Genomic DNA, 17,122 nt, shown 5'->3' with positions numbered 1-17,122 from the left:
CTCTGGCAGAAGAGCAGCTCTGCCCACACCTCCTCTTTTTGTTTGCTGCCATCACATCCACGCTGGTTTGTGGTAAGCCTGCCCCACTTTCCCCAGCTGTCCAATCTATGGCCCTTATCCACAGGCAGACCTCAATTAAAAGGGAGCATTATTCAGCAGTTACAGATATGCTCCCCTCTGCCTTTCCAATTCCCTAATGTAGGCAAAGACTATGTGCAAGAGAGACAGCTACGTGCATCATTCGGGGAAGTGGCACTGTTAGAAGTTAAGGCTTCCTACCTGAACAGTCAACCAAAACTTTGTGCAGTTTTCCCACCAAAGGATAGAATTGGTCCCTTGGGGGGCTGCCCGGGGAGGTGGTTGAGTCACCTTCCCTGGAGGTGTTTAAGGGACAGGTGGACGAGGCGCTGAGGGGCATGGTTTAGTATTTGATAGGAATGGTTGGACTCGATGATCCAGTGGGTCTTTTCCAACCTGGTGATTCTATGATTCTATGACTTAAGTGTTCATGCTCACCTATAACCATTAGTACATACACACACACAGAGCACAAGTTCGCAACATACAAAGCTTAATAATCTTACTATACTTTACTGTGCTGCTCAGGGCAATATGGTAGACCACATATCTGATGAAAAGTTACTGCATGTGGCTCTAAATTAAACAGTAACCGACACAGCTACTTCACCCTCTTGTGAAAAGGGCTAGTTAAGAATGTGGGGTTTAAAATGAGGCCTCCAAAAGGTGCCAGAATTTTACATTCGTGGTTACAGAAGAATATTCCTGCAACTAAAATAATTACACAGAATGAACCTAAGATTGACTCAAAAGAAAACACCTCATGATTTTAGGAAAAAAAAAAAAATCTGCTAAATGCTTCATTTAGAGACGGCTGTATCTGCTTCCAGAGAAATTCTAGAATGTTGCTCAGAAACTGAAACTGCATTGGACCTCGCTGGAAATAAATGCAGAAAACCATTTGTTGCTCTTGTGTCCTGTGAAAATATTCAAAGCAGATCCATTCTTATGCAGACTTCCCATGCAAATACGATTTCAGGATTTCACTCCTGAAATCCAATGCCTATGGAAGGATACTCGTCCTATATGAAAGCCAAACGATTTTCACCAAGTCCTGCTCTCACAGTACTTCCAAACAATGATCCTATTAATCAACTGCATACATGTATACCACTCCCTATAATTTTTCTAAGCTTTTTCATAATTTCCATCACAAAACAACATAACACGTACAACTGCAAAGGATTTGTATCTGAAGAACAAGAAAGTAACTACATCCATCCACAATGAAAGCAGAGACTAAAGACCTACGAACAAATTACAAAACCCTAAATATTGCCCAAAGATGGATTTTCTTTGTTCATACTTTTGGACTGGACTAGTGCAAAGGGAGGGCATCAGCCCGCGGAATAAAAGCGGTGAGCCATGCTGCTCCCACCTGTGATTCCATCTCTGCATCATTAAACCTGCCTTAAAGTTGGCACCAGAGGCTTGACGGACCACTTGGGCATCGGGTGAACTTTCCACAGCCAGTGGTATCTGCCCTCTGTCTCTCAAAAGAGATGTGCTGCAGACACGCCCAATTTACAGGTGGGGTTTGCAGCTGTTTCAAACTTAATGTTAAAGCAAATAAACCTTTTGCTCTGAAGTTTTTGTTCCCTCTGCTCACTCAGCCAGCCTGCAGCACTTACACCTAAAAGCACACAAATCTTATGAAAAACTTGCAAAAATATTTCCGTTTCACCCTGTTTAAAATAATATTTAGTTTAAGGCTTATGTGTAGTAAAATAAGGTCACTGTATGATCCAAGAATGTAAATTCTCAGGAGAGCAGCATTTAGAACATCCTATGAAAATGAAGATTGCTACTTTGCTTTAAGCACTGTGAAAATTTAAGAGGCAAAGTTAAGCACCACAATCAAAATTAGTACATCATTTTTACTGGCTTCTAAGATAAATGGTCCAGTCTACGGCATTTAAAATGTTATCACATATGGTCAGGAGTTCATCTTCTAAAACTAGGTCACAGGTCATCACCAGGAAATTCATCGGAAATTATGGAGGAAATTAAAAGAACACAAATGGGCATGAAAACTTGTTTATATAATCTAGGTTCTCCCAACACAGCTTCCTGTGTTATGATGAACTCAGCTTTCTTACTGAACTTTGCCTCTTCCAGGGCACATTAAATAAGTATTTCTGAATTGTCTATTATACTCCTCAAGCCTCAAAATGTTGAGGTTAAATTAACTACAAAGGGCCATTCATTTTTTTCTTTAAACAATACAGCTGGGGAAGGAAAAGGGAGCTGGAAAAGACATTTTGAGATCGAAAACGAAGGTTTCTACTCACTATCAGCACCTCAAGAACAGGTGTGTGAGATGCTTCACGGCCATGCAAACCACACTGAGGGCAGTAACCAAACTGAAGTAAGAGATTCTCATAATGCTTCAGTTCCAGCATCCCACCCAAACTGCAACTGCATTCTCCTAAACATTTGGGAAAGATGATGGTTAGTGTGAAGGAATCTGTTCTATTATAATGTCAGACATACTTTTCATGTATAAACCCCCTGGACAACAAAGCATAAAGAAAAGAAAGCTATGGCACATCCAGGTTACCTGGACAATTTTAAAAAAGGAAAAAATACTAAACAGAAGGAGTTACTGCTTAATCACTTCAGCTGAAAGCCAAAGCATGCAATGTTCTGGATATCCACCAATAGGTCTAATGGATCACAGAGTAAAAAAAAGTTACTCTTAACTTTACAAGGCAAACACAAAACAGAAGACCTGCAAGATGCCTCTACTGTCTCTCTTCTTGCCACTTTCATTAAATAAAAAGACCTAGTATAAATACAATTAATTTCTCATTCATTCTTTTTCACAATATCCGAAATCCATGTGCAATTCACAAGCCATTCCTACCCTCAAGAGCCACAGGTCCACATAAAAGTCTACAATAAAAAGCAGTTTCTCAAAAAATCGTTCATTCTTCCTTTCATCTTCTGCTTTTGCATCTTATCACATTCAATAATACCATAAAGGTCTTGTTTGTAACACTGCAACTTTAAATTTCTAATAAATTGTTCATTTGTAGCTATCTCCTACAGTGTTTCCAACTGAAGTAATAAGAACCACTCCTCTGCTTAAAAATTATAGGAATCACATCATCTATGATTTGATGAAAAACAACTGTCTTTGGTTTGTGAGGAGCTGTTTGGCAAGGTGAAAGTGAGAACAGTAAAGAATAACATTTTGCGTCATTTACTGCTGGTTTTATGAACAGACTTTCTTTTTTGGTTTACGCAAAGAGGATACAGAAAATTGTTGTTAACACTGTGGCATCCAAAGGTTGATCTGAACACCAGATTTTACTTACAAAATGAGGACTGCTCCGTTCACACTGAATACACCTGTTTTGGAACACACGTTCTTACCCACTGTTAGGCATTCAAGGCCTGGGCTGAGATAGGACCTTTTTTGTGATGGGCAATATTACACTACAAACTGAAGCAGACAGTTCTCCCACTGAACAGATTGCAATCTAAGTGCTGCAGGAGCTGCGGAAACAGTTGAAGTGCCTAGGAAAAAAAAAAAAGATGACCATAGACACAACTGTGAACACCTCCTTCGCCTCCTGACTTTCAAACTCAGTGAGTTTAATTTCTCTTTGGGGGAAGGAAAAAGGGAAACCTGTCAGCCTTTTCATAATGAAACCAAGCCTTATGAAAATCAAGTTTTCTTGTTTTGGTTACCTTTCCCAGACTGCTTAATAGCTGCCAATAGAGCCCAGGGCTCTGTCTAAGCTGGACTGTTCTACCCACTCCACCATGCTGAATGCCTAAATAAGCTGCCTGTAAAGCCAGGTTTTCCTTTGTTCTTTTTTTTGCCCCTGTCTCCTCCGTGGAGTAAGATAATTTCAACACCTATATGTCATCCAAGAGTGAGATACAAAACAGCATCAGCAGAGCAGCCAACTCAATAAATGTGCTGAAAAAAACCAAGCCAGTAGCTATAAACAACTTTCATACTCTCCTCAGAGCTACAGGCGGTCACTTGGGAGCAATAAATGTTGGTTTGCAAGTTTTGCAGCTCCAATATTCAAGTATTTTCCCTAGGACTACTCTGGTTGCCATTGGCCTTGGTACCAAAAATTGTTGCAAGGACAAGTACAGAAGCACACAGTTTTCCAAGACTTTTAGAGCCACTTTTAACCCACATTTCTGCTTCCTGTCCTCATATTTAATCTACCTAGGAAAAAAAAAACCAAAAACATCTATAACTTAAAGTGTTCTGGTTAAGTTCAGACCTTCAAGTCTCAGTTTCAATGGCTACGATGCCTTTTCCTTTTTTCTGGTAACAATTAAACCCAATGGTTAAGTGGAATTGCATGAAGTATTCACTAGATACTTCTTAACAAAAGGTAACCCATATTTCTAGGCTTAAATTTACATCTACTCTACCCACCACATCTAATATTCCGTTTTGATAATATAGTGGAATCTTTATCATTTAAAATAATGTAACATATCATGCTTTTCAAGGAAAAAAAGGTCACAATTAATATTGTATTATTTGGTAATTCTTACATGAATTCTAAATTGGCTGACAATTTCCATCACGGTTTTAACACTCCCTGGCCTCTTCCAGCCAGGTAAAATCACACTCAGGAGAAGCCAAGAGTAATCATATCTGAAATTTATTTCAGTACCACTTTACTTGAATCATGGCCCAGAATTTAGGTGATAGGATGTTGACTTGGTTTTAATGCTGTTCACAGTCGGCTACAAGTTATGAAGCAGTCAAACCAAAGAAACTCCCAATATCTGGAGGACTTTTGCAATGCGCTTAGTAAAATGCCATCTTTTCAGTCTTCATACCTAATTGTACTTATATCTCTTTAAACTGCACAAAGAACACTACAAAGGTGGTAGTTTATTGCGGCATGGACTTTCTGCATACAAATGAAGGCCTATTGTTGCTCACAACTGCGCAGGTCACTGGACTAAACCAAGGTGATCTGCAAAATCCTCACATTTCAGCCTCCTCCAACAAGTAATGCATTTTCCAAAGATGTGGCTGCTACTCAATTCCAAAATGGCAAGATATTCGATACCCTTCAAGTTATCAAATGTTGCCAACAAAGACAGAAAGTAACTTCTACACCCATGAAAGACTGGGAGTTACTTGTGATGAATCAGTACTCTGTTTGACCTGAAACCTTGTCTACCCTTGAAAGACGAACTTCCTCTATCTTCAGTAGGCTACCACGATGTCTAGTATGCATATAACAGATGAGTTCAATCAGAGGACTTCTGGAAAACACACTTAGAAATGTATTCGGATTCAGACTCGACACACCTGTGCAAACGCCAATGAGATGACCCTCTTTGGCAACCAGATCCTGGAACATCTACCTCTGTGTGCCCTGATGCTGCTGAAGGTCCCAGCAAACTGGCAGGGTGAATACAGTGACTTTGAGTGCAGCAGCAACAGAGGCTAGGGAGGAAAAACAACCTGAAACTTAGCCGTGCAGGGATGTGTGCTTTGAGCTGAGATAGCAATGTGAACGGGTCTAGGTAAGATAGGCACGCACAGAGCCTTCTGTTTCTTTATTATATTCATTCCTCTTCGACTTAACTCATATGCCATGAACAAAAAAAGCCGCTCCACATCACCCTACTCTCAGGTCACAGCAGCCACGAAGAGCAACAGGTACCTGAATGTAGTTTGGTCAGGTGAATGCACAATGGGACACTGTCTACAGCCTGGTCGAAAAGTGAAGTCACAGACACGCAGAAAATATCTTGGTATCTGGGGGGGAAAGGACCACGTGTAGAGACAGTGCCATATACACAGGGGAGGGCATAGCCCAGTGAGTTAATACTGCACAGGCAACCACGGGAGTGAAAAACAGGGCTCTACGAAAGGAGGAGAGAGAAGACTGTCTTTTGTAGTCTTTTAGGCAAGAAACCAGGGGGAAAAAAAAAAAAAAAAAAGAAAAAATAACTGAGTTAAATCTGTGCAAAAACGACTGGTTCATGAAGTTTATGGTCTGAAGACAGAGCATACTTAGACCTCCTCCCCAGTTCAGGATGCAGGGAAAGTTCCTATTTCTCCATCAAGGTAAGTGGATGCCCAAGAGGCCAAAAGGGACTGGAAAGCACAGCAAGTCCAGGAGCAACTTCCCAAGCAGTAAAGCAAGTATAGCCCCTGAAGTACCTGAGCAGAGTGACCTATTTGGTGTTCACCAGGTCAGCACAAGCAATGCAGCCAAAGTCAAGAGGCAAAGCCAGCCCTGCTAGCCACTGACACCTACGCACTCTGATTTTTTACTGTCCCATAAATGGGTCTGGTCAAAGACAGCCTAAAACTACTTAGGATTCAGGCAGGCAAAGAGATCACATTACTGTTAAGAAGACGAATCAGAAAGTGTTTCTTAATACCACATGGAGAGAAAAAGAAGGTGATGCAATACTGATTATTCCATTAAATATTAATTACAATACAGCTACTTTCAACATAGAACACATTGCTTTAGATAACTGAGTTAAGGGACAGGAGAACCAAATGTGCTTCAAGGCTTTGCATATATCTATCATTCCTCAATTATATTAAACTTAGTTCTTCAGATCACGTACAGTTATCTCCAAATAGTTCAACCTTATAAAGGGAAAAAAAAAGGAAAATAATCAGGACTCTCAAATTTGCTCAAGTGACTCCCAAAATCCTTCTTACTGTTCAAGGAGGCTGAAGAGGCAGTCCTGGACCTACCCTCAAACATCCTTGAAACAGAGAATGACAATATATTTTCCTCCTATAAATTTTAATTTGCCCACAGATACCACCAGTTGGGTAGCAGCGTTACATACTACTCTCCTTTCCCTTCTGTTTCAACTTGGTAATCAAACTCTAGTAACAGCAAGGCAACACCAAGACTGAATCCTACCCTTCAACTTCAGAGCACTGAAACCTCTGCAAGGAAATTTTATAGCAAAGAGCAATAACAAAATAGCAAACTTTTCAGCAAGTAATTGTCAAATAAGCACACTTTGGAATTAGTTTTTATCATTGTAAAAAGCTCGTCAGATCTTCCTTGATTCTCTATGTGCTAAACTGTTACCTTACACCATCTCTATCTCAAACCAACGCATGACCTCCTAAAGCAAGATCTTCAATTAAAATAATTCTTTCCAGAGCGCTAATCAGCTCTGGTAACATTTAATGGCTGGGTCAACTATAGGGTGCAGTTCCTCTCTCTGCTAAAACAAAAACCAGGATCTGCCTGTTATTTGGGATGGGGGGAAGCAAGAAGCTTCCAGCATTTCAAAACCTATACAAATTATTGTGTCTGACTTTTTGGAGTCTGACTCCTAAGTTTCAGTAAGTTTTATCCTGCTTGGCAGTTTCAAATGGTTTCTTTATTTTCCCTTCAATTAAGCATCAATCTATCAAAAGCTTCAAGAGAATTCCCCCTTTTTTCTGTAACACATATGAATTTTATTGGATTCAAACTTTTCAGCATCTCTTTTCATGCAAGGTCAAAGCTCTACATTGTTGTAGTTTTCTTTTTCGGTGTTTTTTTTCCAAGTCAGTCCTCCACTGGGAAATTAATATTCCGCATGAACAATGAACTCCTTGCATGGCCTTTGAACCTAGTGGTTGCTAGGAGGCCTAAAGAAACCCTGGAGTACAACTGATTTAATAGTATGTATCAAGAGATTATTCAGCAGTAAAAACTGTGTGATTTTCTAAACTCCCTGCTTCTTTTCCACCTTACTTCCACCTCCCTTCATCTACTAAACAATCTTTAAATTTCAGATGGATTGCATCTACATCAATCTTCTACAATTATGGGCAGTTTGTTCCCCAAGTATTGAAAAACGTGACTTCCAGCTGGCAATGCTGCTTCTCATCGAGCAAATATCAAACTGGTCTTCACTGAGTTTTACAGCAAAGGTTGCTTAAAAATCAGGTGTGCTTCACCACTGTAGCATGAGATTTGCACTTCCATAACAAACACGGTTCTGCACAGAGACTCTATTTTCCCACCATGGCACTGACTACAATATCATTCCTCAGTATCTCTGTGTACTGAAAGAAATGTACATATATACAGTTCCCCATGCCCCATTCAAGCATGTTCCAATATTAATGTTTTAAGCTTTTCAGCATCTTACTGAAGGCCATTTGGACTGTCTGCTTTTTCATATTCCCTAAGCAGAATAATTGAGATTTCTTTCCCACCCTCCACCCCCACCCCAAACAATGCGGCATTTAATTAAAAGAGAACCACAACAATGCTAATGGTGATGAGGTTAAATGGTTGAATAAATAGAATGCAGCCCTCTCAAAAGCCCATGTGTTCCAGGACACTTTCTGCCCTACAACATTCTGGGCGATAAAGAACGAATTTCTGTTCCTGATCCCCACAACTTTTCGGCCAAAAGACTTCCTACAGACTTCCTGCGACGAAGAGAGTTTCTCTCTAATACTGAGAGGTGTTGAATACAGCAGCCATTCCTCCCAAAACTAATATTTGGAAAGGCCGTGGACAAGGATCCTTTAAGAATAAATTAATGTGGAAACTATCCATAAAAGAGAGAACAATTGCATTTCCAGCTAAAAGTCTGCTAAGCTGTTGTTGTTTATTTAAAAGAAAACCACAAAAATATTTGCCCATTTTAATTTTCAATGTATTCCCCTCCAACAACTTTAACAAATTACTCTAATGTAACATGATGCTTGCCCTTCTTCAATTATTGCAGTTGAAGTCCATGTGCTGCAAATTCATTAACACTGTATTCCGTGGGTTTGGAGGTTACTTTAAAACATTCATAGCAGTTTAAAACTCCATGCCCCCCCCTCAATGACACAGGTTTCTGCCAAAAAAATGCAGGGTGACGCAGCTGATGGTGCAGATCACTGGTGTTGGAAAGCCTGGTTGGATTGTACCAACCTTGCCAAGATAAGCTTTTACAGAGCCAGGCTGCCTCCCTGAAGAATTAAAAACAAGCAAAAAACCACACCGCTTGGCACAAAACATTCACGTGAGCTCCTTCTCCCTTCAAGACGGGCTTCAATACTGAATGGAAGGCCTTGAAGTACTGACTTCAACAGAACTGACACAGCGGATCTCACAGTGGGAATATCAGGACGTTCACGCAGAAGAACAACCTTTGCAGAACGGACAGATTTGGTTTTCCAGCTGCTTTCAGGTCCTGCAGCACCAACAAAACAAAACAACCCCTCCACCACCACTCTCCTCTTCTTCAGCTGTTCAGGCATAAATTATCCTTGTCATTTTCTCTCAATATGTGGCTTCCCAGGCAAGGGAAAAATCAGAGCAGCTATTGCCAAAATACCACAATATTCGTACACGGGTGGATTTTTCAATAAAATGCGTATTATTTCCCTTGTGCTCGGCCATGAGAGAAAGCGCAGTCACGAGACATTTTTAAAACATGAGAAACCAATCCTGACCGAAGAGACGTGTTTATTAGGGACAGAGATCGGAAAGCGAGCATGTAACTGACAACCACAATTTTTGGCTCAACCTTTGCAGCAGAAACAGGGGAGGGCGGTGGGGACAGGGCTGGAAACGTTTTTCGGTAACGCATAATAAATACCTTTGCTTTCTCCCTCTCCTTCTTTTTCTCCTTTAAAGGAATCTGCCCACTCAACCTAAATTGAGCCTCAGAAAACGTGCCCTCGTGGTAAATGGGAATTTGCCATCACAGGAATGAAACGTTATGTGCAATCGTCAACAATAAGCAGGCAGAAGAACAACAAAGGAGGTTTCCAGGATTCTCTGCCCCCCCGGCCCCCTCCCCATCAGCGTTTTCCCAAGTCTTCTTTCGGGTGTTTATGAAATGCCTGAATTCCAAGGCCGCTAAGGATGCGTTTGGGGATGGAGCAGCCTCCATCCGCAGCACTGAGGCTTTCTGAAACCGCACCACGAGAGGCCGAGCCTCTCCCCAGAGCTGCCTTCTCCCTGCGACGTTTTTTGTTTTATTTGCGGCTCCCTTTCTCCTGCACAAACATGCTGCAGTGCCCGCGATTTCCCTACAGCCAACCTCGAAAAGCACCGAACATACGTGCACGTGTGTGCTCACACACACACACACACACAGAGACACAGGTCTGGTCTCCTTCTACACCTCAAATAAAAGAGGTGAGCGTGTTTACAGCTCGTTTTCATCCTCGGTGAAAGGAGGACCACGCAGATGAAAACCAGAGAGCCTGCACCAAGGCGAGAAGCTCTGCAATCGCAGGTGACCCTTTCCAAAACAAGGCGGGGGGGAGGGGAGGGGGGGGAACCACGAAACCTCGATGACTTAACCAGAGTTAACTGCATGGGAAGGGGAAGGCGCAGGGCAGCGATAAATACCCAGCACACGCTTTCTCGCACAAAAGCCCCGCCGGGCTCCGCGCTCGCAGGCGGCTTCACCCGCCCTCCCACGGCAGGAGACGCGACCGAGCGTTTATTTCTCCCGACTGATAGATATTAAACACCATATTGCGAGGGCCCCGCTGTGCATCTCGCAGAGGTACAAAATGGTGGATGTAGGCTGGGTGGGTTGGTTGTTTTTTGGTTTTTTTTTCTAATTTTTTTTCCTTTTCTTTGGCATTATTCGTAGCGACTCGCTCTCCCCCCTTCCCCCGCGAACCCCCCCGCGTTTTACCGACCTGATGTCATGTAGCCCCGCGACGCCTGGGCGATAAAAGCCGGGGGGAAGTGCTTGTGCAGCCGATAGTCCTTCTCGCTGCGGGACCGCACGCGGTCCGAGGCTCGGTCGGAGAAATCGGAGCTGGGCCAAGCCCTCCGCAAGGTCGTGCTCCTCGTCTTCTTCATGGTGGGGCCGCCCCCGGCCGGCGCGGCTCTCGGGCATCAGCCGGGCATCCTCAGCCCAGCGCGGCGCCACCTGCGCGCATCCCGCCGCCTCCGCCGCCTCTACAGGGCGCCGGCCGCGCCGCCCCGCCGCTTTCTTTTTGTCCTTTCCCCCCCTCCGAGCGATCCTCCGATCTCCCCCGCGCCCCACAATGCATTACACTTCATTTGCAACCGGCCGCGGATCGCGCCTCCCTTCCCTCCCCCCCTCCGCCCCCCTCCAGCTCCGTGTGTGCCGGGGGGGACAAGGAGCGGCGGGCGGGCGGCTTCTCGGGGGAAGGCGGGAGGAGCTCGGGGGGGGCACGAACGATGCCCCGAGGGAGCCGGCGGACACACAAAAGGCTCCGGCAAGAGAAGGAGGGGAGCCCGCGGCCGCCGGCTGCGACCCCGACCGCGGCGCGCCCGGCGGCGGAGGGAGGCGGGGGGAGAGGAGGAGAAAAGGAGGAGAAAAGGAGGAGAAAAGGAGGAGAAAAGGAGGAGAAAAGGAGGAGAAAAGGAGGAGCCCCAGAGGCTCCTCTCCCCGCCGCGGGAGGGGGCGGAGGCGGCCGCCCGGCCCCGCGCTGCCAGCGAGGTGCGAAGCGGCCGGGAGGGGCGCGGCCCCCGGCTCCCCCGCTCCCTCCCGCGGCGCGGGGAGAGGGGCCGGGAGGGGTTTGTGCCCCCCGGGCAGCCGTGAGCAGAGCCCCCAGCAGCACCTTCTGCTCCCCCTTGGTGACCGAAGAGATGCTGCTTCTCGCATCTCTCCAAGAGAGAGCTAGGAAACTCTGGCCCGTCACATCATGGGGTGTTGGTTGGCAGCCGACTGAACATGAGCCAGCAGTGTGCCCAGGTGGCCAAGAAGGCCAATGGCATCTTGGCTTGGATCAGAAACGGCGTGACCAGCAGGTCCAGGGAGGTTGTTCTCCCTCTGTACTCGGCACTGGTGAGACCGCTCCTCGAATACTGTGTTCAGTTCTGGCTCCCTCACCACAAGAAGGATGTTGAGGCTCTGGAGCGAGTCCAGAGAAGAGCAACAAAGCTGGTGAAGGGGCTGGAGAACAAGTCTTGGACGAAGTGGCTGAGAGAGCTGGGGTTGTTTAGCCTGGAGAAGAGGAGGCTGAGGGGAGACCTCATTGCTCTCTACAACTACCTGAAAGAAGGTTGTAGAGAGGAGGGAGCTGGCCTCTTCTCCCAAGTGACAGGGGACAGGACAAGGGGGAATGGCCTCAAGCTGCCCCAAGGGAGGTTCAGATTGGACATTATGAAAAATTTTTCACAGAAGGGGTCACTGGGCACTGGCAGAGGCTGCCCAGGGAGGTGGTTGAGTCACCATCCCTAGAGGTATTAAAAAGACAGGCAGATCACAGAATCACCAGGTTGGAAAGGACCCACTGGATCATCAAGTCCAACCATTCCTATCAATCCCTAAACCATGTCCCTCAGCACCTAATCCACCCGTCTTTTAAACACCTTCAGGGATGGTGACTCAACCACCTCCCTGGGCAGCCTGGTCCAGTGCCCAATGACCCTTTCCGTGAAAAATTTTTTCCTGATGTCAAGCCTGTACCTCTCCTGGCGGAGCTTGCAGCCATTCCCTCTTGTCCTGTCAAGTGAGGTACTTGATGAGGTACTTAAGGATATGGTTTAGTGGCAGATAGGAATGGTTGGACTCAATGATCTCAGATGTCTTTTTCAACCTGGTGAATCTATGGTCTGATCTGTCACATCATCTCGTCCATCACACCACTGCGTTAAACAAACATTGCACCCCCCCAAGGATATTGAAGACACGCAGCCTGCCCACCCTGTCACCGGCATGTCACGTGTGTCTGCATCCAGAGCATCACTGTGAACCATGCCAGGCTGCCCAGAAAAACAGGGTTTTATGAACTCTGGTTGACCAAAACTGCACAAAGGGACTCAGTTCCTCCTCAGCTTTGAGCATACCTGACCTCAAATGGTGCCAGCCTTAGCGGCAGCTGCAACACAAGAATTTGAAAATGTTGCCATTAAATTGCTTAAATTTACATTTTAATAATTATTTAGCCTTTCCTACAGTGATTATGTTACATTTCTAAGAGCATGGAAATCAGAGGACAGCGATTTTGTCAGTAATGGAAAATTTTCAGTAGTGTTGAACCAGTAAAAGGATGACCATCAGTGAAAGAATTGAACATCAAAGCCCACAGATCTTGCAGCATCATCCCTTCACTGCCTCACTGTGCAGCTTTGGGTTAATCACTGCAGTACCTCAGCTCGCCCAGCTCTGCTGCTGTGGGCAGAACGTGTAAGTATCTTTCAAGTCTCAGTATGCTGCCAACCCTTTCACACAAGTAGAAATTATGTGGATGAAACCTAGCAAGAATATTGAAAATTAAATATTCTGGGGTCCTTCCTCATTCAGGCTCATCTCCTTCCAAACGTGTGAAAAGCCATCAGGAAGGACATGTTTCCATCAACACTTTGTATACTGGTAGCAACAGGAAAAAGCAAGATGAGCAAAGATAAATGGCCTAGACCTCCACTAATAAAAATACATTTTCCATCATGTGATTTACTCATCTAGCATTTTACTCATCAATCTATGAAAAGCTTGTAATTGACCACGTTTGCAAGCTCAGACCAGAAAAAAAACATAAGGAGAACATCTAGAATTACTTAACTTTTCTTATCGAAGACTGAGGTTGGGATAGATTGCTTAGCACTAGCTAGCTAAGTCAGACCTAAAAACCTCCCTATTTTACCAGATGCAAATTAAATTCTAGCCAGGAGCGTGAACTCTCATTACACTGATTGAAAATTGAACGAACAATGGCTGTGCATTTCCAGCTGTCAAGAAGTAGTTGAATATAGCTGGCCAGCTAACTTCTACCTATGGCTGAACTAAATTCAACCTTTCTCCTAGTCTAGACGCAGCCCTAGATATCAATCTGTTCCATTAAAAAAAGACATGAGACAAGAGACAAATAGGAATAAGCAATGAGGAGGAAAAATGAGGTCAAGAAGTAGAAAGACAGAACAAAGCGGGGTGGGGGAGGGAACAAACAAGACCACAGCGATCCTTACTCTGGCTTTTGCATAATTATTCCCAACTAAAAATATTTGAGTCTAGTTTCAGAGCTATTCTAACAAGCATCAAATCAAAAACCAGGGGATAGCTCTGCAACTGTCTGATACAGCACACGCATCCCAGTTCTTCTTGAGCAATTTGCTGTGCACTGATGAACCAGTGACAGTGCACAGAAGTCTTTCAAGTAGTTTTAATTGATTTAATTTGTACACTTGCAGGAATTGTCATGAGAGTAATACAGTAATACATATGATTAACAGTCAGTATCATCTGCTTACCGATTGTAGGAATCAGAATGGTTCATAGTTTTGGGCACAGGTACCAGGATGCACTTTCATTGTGCGATAACATTAAATTATTAATACTTTGTTCCTACAACTATGAAAAGTTATTTTCATTTTAAAATGGGAGGAGGAGGGAATGAGAGGAATAAGCAATCCATCTAGCAAGGTCAATTTTCCCTTCCCAAAGGTGGGGAGGTTTGTTTAAAAGCGATTTTGGAGGCCTCCTCTCAGTACTGAGACTTTATTCCTGTGGTCAGCTAAAACTCCTTGTATTCAGTGTTCTCACAGTTATCTTGTTTGGTTTCAGTTTAAAGTTTCCTGACATGGTATCTTAAAGAGTTCTTCTCTTTGAAGACAGGAATTCAGAGCAAGTTTCCTCCTGTTCTTGCATTGTTTGAAGTCAAGTGTTGTTACTGGGATGAATCAAATATATAATTAAAGACCAAGTTTAAGTTTTGGCTGTTTTCTTTGGAAAAGGAGCTAGAACTGTGAGTGAAATTGATTTTTTCCTTGGGTGGCCTAACTGAAATAAAACCATTTTCTTCATATAAACTGAAAGCTAAAATTTGAGGGCTTAAAAAAAAAAAATCCCATAACATTTTATTCTTAAGACATTTTGAATTACTTTTTTTTTTAATAAAAGAAAATAAGTGTCTGGATTCATATGGCTATGTTGGAGCAGAGTTAGCTACAAATGGCTGTCCTGCTTGGTGAACAACAGTACAATACCCTTATAACCACAGTTTGAAATAAAGAAAAACATGCTGTTTAATCTGACAGTTCCAACAGGGGTGGGGAGGATCAGTTTTCTTTGGCTGAAACCGTGTGTAATTCTGCTTTAATTTACAAATATTTTTGCCTCCCTGTTACACGTTGTTAAGGTTTTGCCTAATTGTAAAAAGAAGTATGGAAATAGTATAATAGAGCTTACTAGGAATAAGGAAAACTAAATCTTCCAAGCAGGAATTGAACTGATGGGAATCTGATCACTTGCTATTGATGAAGATGATCAAAAGGAGATGGTTTCAAAACCTTCTGCTTTTTTTTTTTTTTTTTTTTTAACTGAGGGAAGGCACTAAATTCAGAAGCTTTTTGTTGAGAACCAGATAAAGCATTTATTTTTATCATTTGCTATTTAAAGTCCAACAGGTGCCATCTCTTTCTTGAATTACTAGAGGGAGAGGTGAGGCTTGGATGAATAGACCATAAGGATCTTGAGGGGAAAAAAAAAGGCTCAACTAAACCAAAAATAGACATCCTGCCTCCCTCTTAACCTAAGAATTTCTTATCAGGAATTGGCAACATAATAGTAGCCATTTCAAAGGCAGTGATTTAACATTATGAATTTCAAAAAAGAGGCTTAGGTACATACAAGACATGGCAAAGGATTCTTATGTGTTCAAGCTTTCAATCACAACCCTGCTTGAAGCCCAAATTCGTCCTGAAGGCTTTTGGAGAAGCAATTCAAAATCTTAGCTTCTGAAAACCATCTGTATTATCTTTTAAAAGTGAGAAAACAAATATTACTAAGGATATCTGTTGCATTTGATCTTCATAAACACTGCCTTATTAGTTGCTAAGCAGGTCTGTTCCCATTTTATAGACTGAAAATGGCAAAAAGCAGGACATAACTGGCCCAGAAGAGTGTAGGAGATCAGTGGCAAATGCACTGTAAAAACTCAACAGTCCCAACTTCCATTTCATTGGGTTATTTTTCCTCAACTGAAAATTAATAATTATGCAGCAGTGTATGGTATGGTGAGCTGTGTGTGTATATATATCCACATGCATATGTGCATGTGTGCTCATGCATGTGTGCATATATGGTAATTGCTCTCATGTAATGAGGCATTTCAAGTTTCAGTTGGAGCTACTTCTTTTTTCCTCCCCACGACGAACAACTTTCCATAAGGGAGAGCAGCAGGCATCAGTAGCAGGATGGGCTGGTGTTACTGCTTCAGCCTGACTGGCTTGGGGAATGATTGCATGAGGTTTTCAAATGGAATAAGCATGCACGATGAACACAAATGGCAAAATAACTGGACACACAAGGTGGAAAGCAGTCCCCTTCCTCACTAAGACAAGCTGCACCTCTAAAATCATCGTCTCTCAGACTGTGCATTCAAGGCCTGAGTTCTCCCTTGCCCCATCACTACCCTCCCTGCTGCAGTCAACTGGCTTCACGTCAGTACTGCTGGCTGAGCTGGTGTCTGACAAGGACCCACCACCACCAGAAGAACCAACATTCTCAAGATACCAGGTGCTCGGCACAAAGCTTTGTGGCTTCACTCTCTGCTGGTCTAAAAGGAGGATCCATTCCTGGTCCCCAGCTTCAGAAACAAAGACTGTGAATAGCATTGGTGTTACTGGGACACAGGGGAGACTTTGCCCTAATGGGTAAAACCAGGGGACACAGGGTCGTTTTGTAGCCTACAAAACCAAACCATGAAATTCTGTAATTTTTTTTAAAAGTCGAGGTAGCATGTTGCAAGATGCTGGGAAGGAAACACAGGGCCTAAGAAAGTGGGAGAGACAAAGCAGAAAGGAATAAATAAATAAATAAATATTTAAAAAAAAAAGAGGGGACAAAAGCCTGTAATACAAGCATTTGAAAATCAGTAAAGCAGAGGAAGGGGAAGGAAAGTTGAGAAGAGGTGGATAAAATGTAATTAAGAACTGCGGAAAACCACTAAGCTTAGGTATAACAACCCAGGCCTTGACAATGTATGGTTGTATTAGATCTACAGTTCAGCATAATAGCCTTCCTGAGAAAATACATTACCTGCATTTCTAATATTAGTAAATCCATGAAGGGGGGAAATTACCCACTGCATAATTTCACCATTTTCATGCCTGGATTCTTGTATTTCTGTATTTTCAAA

General features: G+C 43.4%; 1 protein-coding gene across 4 annotated transcripts in view; it reads right to left on the bottom strand.

The window, feature by feature from the left end:
- The window catches only part of STOX2 (storkhead box 2), a 152,887-nt gene that overhangs the window by 68,425 nt on the left and 67,340 nt on the right, over positions 1-17,122 (bottom strand). The window contains exon 1 of one of the 4 annotated variants that reach the window (XM_069855904.1): positions 10,709-10,960. The exons of the other annotated variants lie outside the window; for them this stretch is intronic. Coding sequence (XP_069712005.1) covers positions 10,709-10,874 — 166 coding nt within the window. The 5' untranslated portion in view covers positions 10,875-10,960. Of the gene's footprint in view, positions 1-10,708; positions 10,961-17,122 lie in introns of those variants that run through there. 4 annotated transcript variants of the gene reach the window in all.

Source organism: Phaenicophaeus curvirostris, chromosome 4 (assembly GCF_032191515.1).
Source record: "Phaenicophaeus curvirostris isolate KB17595 chromosome 4, BPBGC_Pcur_1.0, whole genome shotgun sequence".
In the NCBI taxonomy this organism is placed as follows: Eukaryota; Metazoa; Chordata; class Aves; order Cuculiformes; family Cuculidae; genus Phaenicophaeus; species Phaenicophaeus curvirostris.
Note: the sequence above shows the minus strand (reverse complement) of the source record. Positions and strands in the feature narration are given on the sequence as shown.